The 15156-nt window shown below is 42.6% G+C and overlaps 1 protein-coding gene across 1 annotated transcript in view; it reads left to right on the top strand.

Annotated features, from left to right (window-relative positions):
* tbp (TATA box binding protein) overlaps positions 1-15156 on the top strand; it is a 35061-nt gene that overhangs the window by 16628 nt on the left and 3277 nt on the right. The window contains exons 6-7 of the mRNA XM_078541761.1: positions 2676-2843; positions 8472-8566. Of these exons, the coding sequence (XP_078397887.1) occupies positions 2676-2843; positions 8472-8566 (263 nt within the window). The remainder of the gene's footprint in view (positions 1-2675; positions 2844-8471; positions 8567-15156) is intronic.

Genomic DNA, 15156 nt, shown 5'->3' with positions numbered 1-15156 from the left:
ATATAAAGATATTTGTGGAAACTAAGGTGCAGTGTGGTTGTGTAGAATAATTTGGCCCATTACACTTTTTGCCTATATTCTTCAGTTTTTTTTCTATTTTAATTCCTTTTTAAATGCCACAATTGTCTCTTTAATAGCCACTTACTCTAATGCACTTTCTATTCTGATAGCCCCTTGAATGAAACTATGCTCCCTGTGCATTAACTATGCCTCATATTAGCAATTCATATAGAAATAGAAATATTTAAACTTGTATAGTTTTCGGTTTTTTGTGTAGCAAGTGCAAGTGAGACAGCTTGTCATTGATATTGGTGGATTGCCCTAACTTTTTTAATTTGGTAAATATCATAAAGCCCTGAACACAATGGTATTGTCCCCCTACAAAGAAATTAATCTATTTAAAGTGGATGTGCTGCAGGGGAACCTAAATCTGGTGTGTTCACTCCAATTTTTTTAATATTCAATCACGGGATGTGGGCTTTGCTGGCTGGGCCAGCATTTATCGCCCATCCCTAGTTCCCTTGAGAAGGTAATGGTGAGCTGCCTTCTTGAACGGCTGCAGCCCATGTGGTGTAGGTACATCCACAGTGCTGTTAGGAAGGGAATTCCAGGATTTTGACCCAGCGACAGTGAAGGAACGGCGATATATTTCCAAGTCAGGATGGTGAGCTACTTGGAGGGGAACCCATCTATCTGCTGCCCTTGTCCTTCTAGGTGGTAGTGGTCGTAGGTTTGGAAGGTGCTGTCTAAGGAGCCTTGGTGAATTCCTGCAGTGCATCTTGTTATAGCTGTACTGGAACAGCTTGGCTAGGGTCGCAGCAAGTTCTGGAGCGCAAGTCTTCAGTACTATTGCTAGAATGTTTGCAGTATCCAGTGCCTTCAACCGTTTATTGATATTGCATGGAGTGAATCAAATTGGCTTAAGACTGGCATCTGTGATGTTGGGGACCACCGGAGGAGGCTGAGATGTATCATCCACTCGGATTCAGACTTCGTCTGCACAATGACTGTGCGGTGGTCACTCCTACCAATACTGTCATGGACAGATGCATCTGCAGGAGGCAGATTGATGAGGATGAGGTCAAATATGTTTTTCCCTCTTGTTGGTTCCCTCACCACCTGCTGCAGACCCAGTCTAACAGCTATGTCCTTTAGGACTTAGCCAGCTCAGTCATTAATGGTGCTACTGAGCCACTCTTGGTGATGGACATTGAAGTCCCCCACCCAGAGTACATTCTACGCCCATGCCACCCTCGGTGCTTCCTCCAAGTGATGTTCAACATGGAGGAGCACTGATTTATCAGCTGAGGGAGGGTGATACGTGGCAATCAGCAGGAGGATTCCTTGTCCATGTTTGACCTGATGCCATGAGACCTCATGGGGTCTGGAGTCGATGTTGAGGACTCCCAGGGTAACTCCCTCTCGACTGTATACCACTGTGCTGCTATCTCTGCTGAGTCTGACCTGCAGGTGAAACAGGACATACCAGGGATGGTGATGGTGGAACCTGGGACATTGTAAGGTATGATTCAGTGAGGATGACAATGTCAGGCTGTTGCTTGACTAGTCTGTGAGACAGCCCTCCCAATTTTGGCACTAGCCTCCAGATGTTAGTAAGGAGGGTGGTCCATCTTCATTCGTCTATTGAGACTTTATAGGGGTTTTATACAACTTGAGTGGCTTGCTAGGCCATTTCAGAGGGCCGGGAGTCACATGTAGGCCAGAGGACAGATTTCCTTCCCTAAAGTGAATTAGTGAACCAGATGAGTTTTAACAACAATCAACAATGGTCATCATTAGACTTTTAAATACAGATTTTTATCAAATTCAAATTCCACCATCTGCCTTGGCGGGATTCGAACCCTGGTCCCCAGAGCATTACCCTGGGTCTCTGGATTACTAGTCCAGCAACAATACCACTACGCCATCGCCTCCCCACACGCCATTGCCTCCCCACTTGGCCTCCAAGTGAACAGGACAGTTTAGATTAAAATTCTAGTTCTTGAGAAATGTTTTAAGATAACTTGCTGTGCATGGATTATTAAGCTGCATTTGAGAATTTTGACCTCAGAAGTGCTTCTCGCCAGAATTTGACTGGAAATGTTGATTTCATGGGTTATGAAAATAGGAGTTTAATCAGTATTACAAGTCAAATTTCCTTTCTCCAATTCACAATTGCCAAAAATAATGTACTTAAGAAATGATTACTGCTACTGGCTTTACAATACAACTAATTATTTGAGAAGATTTAAAGAATAAACTTAAAACAAGGAACTGTGTTGAGCATATTAGCCAGTACACCACTTAATATTAGTGATTAAAAGCAGAAAATGCCAAAATACTCATCAGGTCAGGCAGCATCTGTGGAGAGAAGCAAGGTTAATGTTTCAAGCTGAAGTGTTCTGATGAAAGGTCATTGATCTGAAACATCAAGTCTGTTTCTCTCTCTTGACTGATACTCCCTGATTTGCTGAGCACTTTACAACTTTTTCTGTTTTGATTTCAAATTAACAGTATCTGATGAGGTTTTTTCTTTTGATTTAATATTAGTGGTTTTGATTAGAAGAAGGAACTGTCTAAACACCACTTTGTCAAGTTGTTCCTGATTGCTACTGGCACTGAAAACAATCATTATTTGCTCAATAAAAAGTACTAACCCTTGTCTGCTGTTGCAGTGAAGAACAGTCACGATTGGCTGCGAGAAAATATGCCAGAGTTGTACAGAAATTGGGGTTCCCGGCTAAGTTTCTGGACTTTAAGATTCAAAACATGGTGGGCAGCTGTGATGTGAAATTTCCCATTCGGCTGGAGGGCCTGGTGCTCACTCATCAGCAATTCAGCAGGTAAAGACCATCGGAAGAAGTGCAGGGAATTCAACTTGCAATCAGAGAATAAAGTTTAAAACTAATAGTCATTTTTGCATGTACTGCTTTCTGAGGAGAAAAGAAGCTTCTGTTCCTCTGTTAACTGCAAAGATACAGGGATCATTGTCGTGAAAATCGATGTTGAATCTTCGTTCAGCAGGTTACACTCTCAACTCTTGAGTCAGCGTGTTCAAGCCCCACTGCAGAGACTTGAGCACACAATCTAGACTGGCACTTGCAGCGCAGTAATTCAGCACTCCCTCAATATCAACATGCATTGTGTTCACAGGTTTTTTCCTTCTCGCCCTGCCCTCAACTTAATTGTTTCCTATTTTTTCAGTCAATCCTGAGGCTAAATTAGATTTTTTTTAAAAGAAAAAAATTCAGCAGTGATTAGGAATAAAAGTGGCTAGTTTCTGTTTGCAGCATCCCCAGTGAGCCACCATGACAACGTATAATGGATGCATCTGTTGAATTCTGTATCCTATTCCTTACTAGAATTAAATGTGTGCCCTAAATCACTGCATAGTGTATTTATGTCATGCAACTCTTTCAGTCAGCATTGGTGAAGATGCATTAACACATCATCTTTTAACCATAAGACATAGGAGCAGAAGTAGGCCATTCAGTGAGATCATGGCTGATCTGATAATCCTCAATTCCACCTTCCTGCCTTTACTCCATAACCTTTGATTCCCTTACTGATTAAAAATCTGTCTATCTCAGCCTTGAATATACTTAACGACCCAGCCTCCACAGATCTCTGCGGTAAAGAATTCCACAGACTGACTATCCTCTGAGAGAAGAAATTCCTCCTCATCCCTGCTTTAAATGGGCATCCCCTTACTCTGAGATTATGCCCTCTGGTCCTAGACTCTCACACAAGGGGAAACAACCTCAGCACCTCCCCTGTCAAGCCCCCTAAGAATCTTTTATGTTTCAATAAGGTGGCCTCTCATTCTTCTAAATTCCAATGAGTACAGGCCCAACCTACTCAACGTTTCCTCATAAGAAAATCCCTCCGTACCCAGGATCGACCTAGTGAACCTTCTCTGAACTGCCTCCAATGCCAGTGTATCTTTCCTTAGATAAGAGGACCAAAATTGTCCACAATATTCTAGGTATGGTCCAACTAGTGCCTTGCATAGTTTTAGCAAGACTTCCCTATTTTTATGCTCCATTCCCTTTGAAATAAAGATCAACATTCCATTTGCCTTCCCTATTACCTGTTGAACTTCTATGTTAGCTTTTTGGGATTCATGCACAAGGTCTCCCAAATCCATCTGTGCTGCAGCCTTCTGCACTCTTTCTTCAATTAAATAATATTCAGCTCCTCTATTCTTCCTGCCAAAGTGCATAACCTCACATTTTCCCACATTATATTCCACCTGCCAACTTTTTGCCCACTCACTTAACCTGCCTATATCCCTCTGTAGACTTCATGTGTCATCCTCACCACTTGCCTTCCCACCTATTTTTGTGTCATCCGCAAACTTGGCGATAGTAAATTCACTCCCCTCGTCTAAGTCATTGTATATACTGTAAATAATTGAAGCCCCAGCACTGATCCCTGTGGCACTCCACTAGTTACAGGTTGCCTTCCCGAAAATGCCCCCGTTATACCAACTCTGTCTTCTATTAGTGAGGCAATCCCCTATCCATGCTAATATACTACCCCGACACCATGGGCTGTTATCTTATTAAGTAGCCTTATGTGCAGTACCTTATCGAACGCCTTTTGGAATTCCAAATATATTACATCTACTGGTTACCCTTCATCTATCCTGCTTATTACCACCTCAAAGAATTCTAGTAGATTTGTTAGGCATGATTGCCCCTTCATGAAGCCTTGCTGACTTTACTTGATTAGATTATGTATTTCTAAATGCTCTGCTATTACATCCTTTATAATAGACTCCAACATTTTCCCAATGACAGATGTTAAGCTAACTGGCCTGTAGTTACCGGTTTGTTGTCTCCCTCCCTTTTTGAATAAGGGTGTTACGTTGGCCATTCTCCAATCCTTTGGGACTTTTCCAGAGCCTAAGGATTCTTGGAAGATTGCTACTAGTGCTTCCACTATCTGTGTAGCTACTTCCTTTAATATCCTAGGATGCAACCCATCAGGTCCAGGGGGCTTATCGGCCTTAAGCCCATTGGTTTCCCTAGTACTTTTTCTCTAATGATAGTTATTGTATTTATTTCCTCTCCCCCTCCTTTTGTCCCTTGATTATTTTGTATTTTTGGAATGCTATTAGTATCTTCTACTGTGAAGACTGGAGCAAAATGTTTATTCAACCTCCCAGCCATTTCCTGGTTCCCCATTATTATTTCCCCAGCCTCATTCCCGAAGGGGCCTATGTTCACTTTGGCCTCTCTCTTCCTTTTTATATTTTCTAAAAACTTTCCCAATCCTCTGGCTTACCACTAATCTTTGCCACATTGTATGTTTTTTCTTTCAATTTGGTACTGTCCTTAACTTCCTTGGTTAACCATGGTTGGTTTATTCCCTTCCTTGAATCCTCCTTCCTCACTGGGATATATCTTTGTTGACAGTCATGAACTATTTTCTTAAACGTCTGCCATTGTTCATCAACCGCCTTTTCTGCTAAACAGCTTACCCAGTCCACTCCAGCCAACTCTGCCCTCATTCCATTGTAATTACCCTTATTTAAGTTTAGCACAGTTGTTTCCGACCCAAGTTTTTCACTCAAATTGAATGCTAAATTCTACCATGTTATGGTCACTGTTTACTAGGGGATCCTTTACTCTGAGATCATTTATTGAAGCTACCTCGTTACACACTACCAGATCCAAAATAGCCCGATCCCTGGTTGGATTCACAACATATTGTTCTAAGGAACTGTCCTGAATACACTCTGAATTCTTACTCATGTCTACCTCTGCCAATTTGATTTTTCCAATCTACATGAAGATTAAAGTCATCCATGATTAACGTATTGCTTTTTTATATGCCCTCATTATCTCCTGATTTATTCTCTCTCCTACAGTATAGCTACTGTCAGGGGGCCTGTAGACTACTCCCACCAGTGTCGTCTTCCCCTTGTTATTTCCTACCTCCACCCAAATCGATTCTACATCTTCTGGTCCAAGATCCTTTCTTGTTATTGCACTTATTTCATCTCGTACTAACAAAGCTGTCCCACCACCCTTTCCTTCCTGTCTATCCTTTCAAAAAGTCACATACTCCTGAATATTTAGTTCCCAGCTTTGATCTCCTTGTAACTACATCTCCATACCCATTAATCTCTATTTGTCCCATTAATTCATTTATTTTGTTCCAAATACTATATGTTTTTAAGTAAAGAACCATTAATTTTGCCTTTTTACCATTTTTCCCCCTTTTGACCCTATTTGATGCTGTTTATTAATGTTTATACACTCTGTCCCTTCCTGTCGCTTTCTGGGTATTGTCTCCTAATTAGTTGCCCTGTAAGGCCGCCATGTCCTTTTGCTTTGTAAGCCTATGTATCACTTGTCCAGAACCCCCGCCCCTCTATTTAGTTTAAAGCCCTCTCTACAGCCCTAGTTATTCAGTTCGCCAGGACACTGGCCCCAGCACGGTTCAAGTGAAGCCCGACCCGCCGGAACAGCTCCCTTCTACCCCACAACTGGTGCGAGTGCCCCATGAAATGAAACCCATTCCTCCCACACCAATCTCTGAGCCATGCATTTAACTCCTCGACTTTATTTGCTCTATGCCATTTTGCCCATGACTCAGGTAGTAATCCCGAGATTATTACCTTGGAGATTCTGCTTTTTAATTTGGCTCCTAACTGTTCAGGTTCTTTCAGCAGAACCTCCTTTCTAGTCCTATCAATGTCATTGGTACCAACATGGACGACGACAACTGGATCCCTCCCCTCCCACTCCAAGTTCCTCTCCAGCCCTGAGGATCTGTCCTTAACCCTGGCACCGGGCAGGCAACACAGCCTTCGGAACTCATGCTCACGGCTGCAAAGAACAGTATCTATCCATCTAACTATACTGTCCCATACCACTACTATGTTCCAATTTCCTTCCCCTGCTTGAATGTCTCCCTGTATCACGGTGCCAGGGTCAGTTTGCTCATCCTCCCTGCAGTCCCCACTCTCACCCACACTGTCTGCTTGAACCTTGTAACTGTTGGACAGTTGCAGGGGCCGAGGCTCCTCAAACACTACCCCCTGGGTCCCCAAACCTGCTTCACCTGCAGTCACACCCTCCTGTCCCTGATCACAGACCAAACTTGAATGACCTAATCTGAGGGGTGTGACCACCTCCTGGAGCAAAGTGTCCAGGTAACTTTCCCACTCCCTGATGTGGCGCAATGTCTGCAGCTCGGACTCCAGCTCCTTGACTCAGATCTGAAGTTCCTTGAGCTGCAAACACTTGGTACAGATGTATTTGCTCTGGATCACCTTGATGTCCAGCAGCTCCCACATGCTGGCAGCAACACATCACCCGCCCTGCCATCGCTATCGTATTTTATTCAATTTATTAATTAATTACTCTAGTATCCACACTCTTTACGCTTTATTATAATTTTTTATACATACCAGTATTGATCTTATACTTAACAAGTTCTCTAATGAATTAATTACTGCAAATTATGGCCCACTGTCTCTCACCAAGACGATCCCACTTCTTGCAGTGTTAACTAGTGCAGAATAATTAAAATATTAAGTAAGAATTTAAAGTTTTGTATTCTGGAGTTAGCCGAGAATTAGAATACCATATGATCAGACCAAGGGAATCTTCACAGCCGTTTTGGCCTCTTCTGCTATTGTGCTTAGATATATTTGAGATTTAAAAAAAATACCCAGGATGAGGTCTTTGTTTTCTTGTTCAAACCCAGTAAGTAATGTGTTCTTTAGCCTGCTATGTAGCTAAAGAGCTCTGAAGAGTCATATGGACTCTAAATGTTAACTCTTTCTCTACCCACAGATGCTGCCTGAGCTGAATTTTTCCAGCATTTTCTGTTTTTATTTCTTCAGCTGCCAGATTGGGGCTGCATTCGGTAATCAGACCCTTGCCTCAGTGGCCAATCCATATTTCATAGCTTGCACTGCACCCTGTGACATTATGTCTTACTATACTCCTGCTTGGAAGTTGCAGCACCAATTACTAATGCTCCTCCAGAGTGATTCAGTTCCAATGGATTTGCTCCCGTCCTTTCAGAAACTCCTCAGAGACTTGATGATAACTATCAAATTGTCTGGAATGCTAACCTTAGAGTCAAGAAAATATGAATGCCTTTGGTTCTAGTTCTTATCACTCTCAACGAATGTATAGCAGATATATAAAGTTCCCTCTATTGTGTCCCAATCCCATAGCACCATCTACTGGTCAATCCTTTGGCCTGTGTAAGATTATTCATTTTTATTCAACTATGGTCAGTTTGTCTTGTGCCCATTAGGAATTGGGTCAAGGCTGCAAACTTGTGACCTTTGCAGCCTTGCACATATCATACCATCTCTCTGGAATGGAAAGGAACTAGGATCTGAGAGATAAATTATAATTTTAAAAATCCAACCATGTAATGTGCCACAAGAAGTTATAATTGTATCGTATGGTCAGTTATCAAACTTTTTCTTTTTTTTTTAGTTATGAGCCTGAATTGTTTCCTGGATTAATCTACCGAATGATCAAACCGAGAATTGTACTGCTAATATTTGTATCGGGGAAAGTTGTGTTGACGGGTAAGTTGCATCATTTGTTTACAAACTAGGAGCAGGAGTAGGCCATTCGGCCCTTCGAGCCTGCTCCGCCATTCATTATGATCATGGCTGATCATCCAACTCAATAGCCTGCTCCTGCTTTCTCCCCATACCCTTTGATCCCTTTCACCCCAAGCGCTATATCTAGCTCCTTCTTGAAAGCATACGATGTTTTGGCCTTAATTACTTTCCGTGGTAACGAATTCCACAGGCTCACCGCTCTCTGGGTGAAGAAATTTCTCCTCATCTCAGTCCTAAATGGTCTACCCCATATCCTCAGACTGTGACCCCTGGTTCTGGATTCCCCCACCATCGGGAACATCTTTCCTGCATCTACCCTGTCTAGTCCTGTTAGAATTTTATAGGTTTCTATGAGATCCCCCCTCATTCTTCTGAACTCCAGCGAATGTAATCCTAATCGACTCAATCTCTCCTCATATGTCAGTCCCGCCATCCCAGGAATCAGTTGGGTAAACCTTCACTGCACTCCGTCTATAGCAAGCACATCCTTCCTCCGATAAGGAGACCAAATATTCCACACAATATTGCACACAATATTCCAGGTGTGGTCTCACCGAGGCCCTATACAATTGCAGCAAGACATCCCTGTTCCTGTACTCGAATCCTCTGGCTATGAAGGCCAACATACTATTTGCCTTCTTTACCGCCTGCTGCACCTGCATGCTTACCTTCAGCGACTGGTGTACAAGGACACCCAGGTCTCGTTGCACATTCTCCTCTCTCAATTTATAGCCATTCAGATAATAATCTGACTTCCTGTTTTTGCTACCAAAATGGATAACCTCACATTTATCCACATTATACTGCATCTGCCATGCATTTGCCCACTCACTCAGCTTGTCCAAATCACACTGAAGCATCTCTGCATCCTCCTCACAGCTCACCCTCCCACCCAGCTTTGTGTCATCTGCAAATTTGGAGATATTACATTTAATTTCCTCATCTAAATCATTAATATATATTGTGAATAACTGGGGTCCCAGCACCAATCCCTGCAGTACCCCACTAGTCACTGCCTGCCATTCGGAAAAAGACCGGTTTATTCCTATTCTTTGTTTCCTGTCTGCCAACCAGTTTTCCATCCATCTCCATACACTACCCCCAATCCCATGAGCTTTAATTTTACACGCCAATCTCTTATGTGGGACTTTGTCAAAAGCCTTCTGAAAGTCCAAATAAACCACATCCACTGGCTCCCCCTCCTCAACTTGACTAGTTACATCCTCGAAAAATTCCAGTAGATTTGTCAAGCATGATTTCCCTTTCATAAATCCATGCTGACTCGGTCCAATTCTGCCACTGTTTTCCATGTGCTCAGCTATTAAATCTTTTATAATGGACTCTAGAATTTTCCCTACTACTGATGTCAGGCTGACTAGTTTATAATTCCCTGTTTTCTCTCTGCCTCCCTTTTTAAATAGTGGGGTTACATTAGCTACCCTCCAATCTGTAGGAACTGTTCCAGAGTCTATAGAATCTCAGAAGATGACCACCAATGCATCCACTATTTCTAGGGCCACTTCCTTAAGTACTCTGGGATGTAGATTATCAGGCTCTGGGGATTTATCGGCCTTCAATCCCATCAATTTCCCCAACACCATTTTCCTACTAATACTGATTTCTTTCAGTTCCCCTCTCTCACTAAACCCAACATTTCTGGTATGTTATTAGTGTCCTCCCTTGTGAAGACAGAACCAAAGTATGTATTTAGTTGGTCAGCCATTTCTTTGTTCCCCATTATAAATTCCCCAGTTTCTGACTGTAAGGGACCTACATTTGTCTTCACCAATCTTTTTCTCTTCACATACCTATAGAAACTTTTGCAGTCAGTTTTTATGTTCCCTGCAAGCTTACTCTCGTACTCTATTTTCCCCTCCTTAACCAATCCCTTGGTCCTCCTTTGCTGAATTCTAAATTGCTCCCAATCCTCAGGTCTGTTGTTTTTTCTGGCCAATTTATATGCCTCTTCCTTGCATCTAATACTATCTCTAATTTCCCTTGTAAGCCATGGTTTGGCCACCTTTCCTGTTTTACTTTTGCGCCAGACAGGAATAAACAATTGTTGCAGTTCATTCATGCGCTCTTTGAATGTTTGCCATTGCCCATCCACCGTCATCCCTTTAAGTAACGTTTCCCAATCCATCATAGCTAACTTGCGCTTCATATCATCGTAGTTTCCTTTATTAAGATTCAGGACCCAAGTCTCAGAATCAACCACGTCATTCTCCATCTTGATGAAGAATTTATCAATATTATGAATATTAATTATAATATAATTATAATATTAAGAATATTATGGTCGCTCATCCCCAAGGGGCCTCACACAACTAGATTGCCAATTATTCCTTTCTCATTACACAATACCCAGTCGAGGATGGCCTGTTCTCTCGTTGGTTCCTCAATGCATTGGCCCAGAAAAACATCCTGTATACACTCCAGGAATTCCTCCTCTACGGTATTGTTACTAATTTGATTTGCCCAATCCATATGCATATTAAAGTCAGCCATAATTACAGATGTTCCTTTATTACATGCGTCTCTAGTTTCCTGTTTAATGCCATTCCCAACATCACCACTACAGTTTGGGGGTCTATATACAACCACCACTAATGTTTTTTGCCCCCTAGTGTTTCTCAGCTCTACCCATACAGATTCCATATCGTCGGAGCTAATACCTTTCCTCAGTATTGCGTTAATTTCCTCTTTAACCGGCAATGCAACTCCACCACCTTTTCCTTTTTGTCTGTCCTTCCTAAGTACTAAATACCCCTGGATGTTCAGTTCCCATCCCTGGTCACCCTGCAGCCATGTCTCTGTAATCCCGACTATATCATACCTGTTTACATCTATTTGCGTGGTTAATTCATCCACTTTATTGCGAATGCCTTATCAGGTTGGTTTTTATAACTAACTGCTCACTTGAGGATTTTGCTCAATGAATGAATGGTTCTTTTTTCCCCTTTACATTAACTTCACATAGCTCACGACATGAACTTGACAAGATGCAAAGGGGAAAATGGATAATTTAAATATACTACTTTACAGGGATGATGTGGAATACGTTGAACAGGGTGTCTAGGAGGAAGCAGAGGTGGATAGTTAACCAAGTCAAGCAGGAATTGCATAGATGTTTGGCAGAGAATGCAATTGAACGTGTATAAGAGGGAACTGTACAGTATTTTTCAAGCTTTCAGACTGAACAAATGGACCACAATGGCCCCTTCTAGTCCAGTAAATTCCCAAGACAAACCAGATCTTCCACTTTTTCAAACTGCTGCATAGATTCAAGTGAAATACCTTATTTCTATTTCCTGACTCGTCTTTCTTTTCCTTTCTTTCGTTGATCCATTTTTTTTTAGGAGTCGGAAAATGTCAGTATTGGAAATAGAGTGCTTTAAGGCTATGCAGCAGAGGCTAGTGGAATCTTTGCATTTCGAGTGCCATTTCACATATGACACTATAATGGACAATTCAGTCCATCTTTACATCCATCCAAAAATGCTCTTTATTACAGCATCCAGTTGCTTGAGATTTCGACCATTTACATTTGCTAGGCATCTATTCTTTTTGTTGATAATGCTGTGAGAATTTCCTTTTAGTCACATGTAAATTTTGCAGTTAACTCATTTGAACCATTGTCCTGTGCTCAGAATTTAAAGCAATATTCCAAATTCACCTCTTACATTTCCTTGACTATTTTGTACACATCCAAGATCAGGTTTTAGATACCTCCTTCCCAGGTTTCACCAATCTTCCCTCATAGGTCAGACCTTTTGACAGCACCCATCTAGTGGCTGTTCTCTGCAGTACTCCTAGTGCTTAAGTCTTGACAAATTGGGTTAAGGTATTTTGTAGTTCTGCATGCTGTTGCCTCTGTCTGCTGCTCTGCATGGTTTGGAAGTGATCAACATCCAGTCTTTTTACTTTTTCTCTCTCGCTTTTTCTCCCTCACTGTTTCTCAGACTTTCACAGAATCACAGTGCAGAAGAGGCCCTTCGGCCCATTGAGCCTGCACCAACACGTGAGAAACACCTGACCTACCTACCTAATCCCATTTACCAGCACTTGGCCCATAGCATTGAATGTTATGACGTGCCAAGTGCTCATCCAGGTACTTTTTAAAGGATGTGAGGCAACCTGCCTCAACCACCCTCCCAGGCAGTGTATTCCAGACTGTCACCATCCTCTGGGTAAAAAAGTTTTTTCTCACATCCCCACTAAACCTCCTGCCCCTCACCATGACCTTATGCCCCCTTGTGACTTCAACTAAGGGGAACAACTGTTCCCTATCCATCCTGTCCATGCCCCTCATAATCTTGTACACCTCGATCAGGTCGCCCCTCAGTCTTCTCTGCTCCAGCGAAAACAACCCAAGTCTATCCAACCTCTCTTCTTAACTTAAATGTTTCATACCAGGCAACATCCTGGTGAACCTCCTCTGCACCCCTCCAGTGCAATCACATCCTTCCTATAATGTGGTGACCAGAACTGCACACACTACTCCAGCTGTGGCCTCACTAAGGTTCTGTACAACTCCAACATGACCTCCCTACTTTTGTAATCTGTGCCTCGATTGATAAAGGCAAGTGTCCCATAAGCCTTTTTCACCACCCCACTAACATGCCCCATCGCCTTCAGAGATCTATGGACACACACGCCAAGGCCCCTTTGTTCCTCAGAACTTCCTAGTGCCATGCCGTTTATTGAATACTTCCTTGCCAAATTACTCCTTCCAAAGTGTATCACCTCACACTTTTCAGGGTTAAATTCCGTCTGCCATTTATATGCCCATTTGACCATCCCGTCTATATCTTCCTGTAGCCCAAGACATTCAACCTCACTGTTAACCACCCGGCCAATATTTGTGTCATCTGCAAACTTACTCATCCTACCCCCACATAGTCATCTATGTCGTTTATATAAATGACATAATAGGGGACCGAGCACAGATCCCTGTGGTACGCCACTGGACACTGGCTTCCAGTCACTAAAGCATCCTTCTGTCATCACCCTCTGCCTCCTACAACTAAGCCAATTTTGAATCCACCTTATCAAATTACCCTGTATCCCATGTGCATTTGCCTTCTTTATAAGTCTCCCATGTGGGACCTTGTCAAAGGCTTTGCTGAAATCCATATAAACTACATCAACTGCACTACCTTCATCTACACACCTGGTCACCTCCTCAAAAAATTAAATCAAATTTGTTAGGCATGACCTCCCTCTGACAAAGCCATGCTGACTATCCATGATCAAACCTTGCCTCTACAAGTGGAGATAGATACTCTCCTTCAGAACTTTCTCCAATAGTTTCCCTACCACTGACATGAGACTCACTGGCCTGTAGTTCCCTGGCTTATCTCTACAATCCTTCTTAAATAGCGGAACCACATTAGCCGTTCTCCAGTCCTCTGGCACCTCCCCTGTGGCTAGAGAGGAATTAAAAATTTGGGTCAGAGCCTCTGCGATCTCCTCCCTTGCCTCCCTCAGCAGTCTGGGGCACAAATCATCTGGACCTGGAGATTTGTCCACTTTTAAGCCTGCCAACACCTCCAATACCTTGTCACTCCCTATATCAATTTGCTTAAGAACCTCGCAGTCTCTCCCCCCGAGTTTGATACCTTCATCCTCATTCTCTTGGGTGAAGACGGATGTGAAGTATTCATTCAACACTCTAGCGATGTCCTCTGGCTCCACCCATAGATTGCCCCCTTGGTCCCTTATGGGCCCTACTCTTTCCCTGGTTATCCTCTTCCCATTGATATACTTATAGAATATCTTGGAGTTTTCCCTACTTTTACCAGCCAGAGCTTTCTCATATCCCCTCTTTGCTCTCCTAATTGCTTTCTTAAGCTCCACCCTGCACTTTCTGTACTCCACTAATGCCTCTGCTGATTTGCTTCCCTTGTACCTGCTAAAAGCCTCACTTTTCCTTCTCATTGTAACCTGAATATCTCTGGTCATTCATGGTTCTCTGGGCTTGTTACTCCTTCCTATCACCCTAGAGGGAACATGTTGAGCCTGTACCCTCCCCTTTTCGTTTTTGAACATCCCCCACTATTCCTCTGTAGATTTCCCCACAAGTAACTGTTCCCAGTCTACCTTGGCCAGATCCTGCCTTATTTTACTAAATTCCACTCTCCCCCAATCCAAAACTTTTTTTACAACTTGTCGATTTCTTTGTCCATAACAAACTTAAACTGTACAATTTTGTGGTCACTATCGCTAAAATGCTCACCCACCACCACCTCAGCCACCTGTCTGGCTTCATTCCCCAGAATTAGGTCCAGCAATGCACTGTCCCTTGATGGACCCTCTACATATTGACCTAAAATGTTCTCCTGTACCCATTTCAAGAAATCCACTCCATCCAAGCCCTTAACACCATGTCTATACCAATTAATGTTGGGAAAGTTGAAATCACCTAATATAATTACCCTATTATTGTTTTTACACACCTCTACAAATTGTGCACATATTTGCTCCTCAATTTCTCACTGACTATCTGGGGGTCTATAATAAACAGCTAATAATGTGGTTGCCCCTTTTTT

This window comes from Cetorhinus maximus, chromosome 5 (genome assembly GCF_964194155.1).
Source record: "Cetorhinus maximus chromosome 5, sCetMax3.hap1.1, whole genome shotgun sequence".
NCBI classification, from domain to species: Eukaryota; Metazoa; Chordata; class Chondrichthyes; order Lamniformes; family Cetorhinidae; genus Cetorhinus; species Cetorhinus maximus.
The sequence above is the reverse complement of the archived record's forward strand: the minus strand, read 5'-3'. Positions and strand labels throughout refer to the sequence as shown.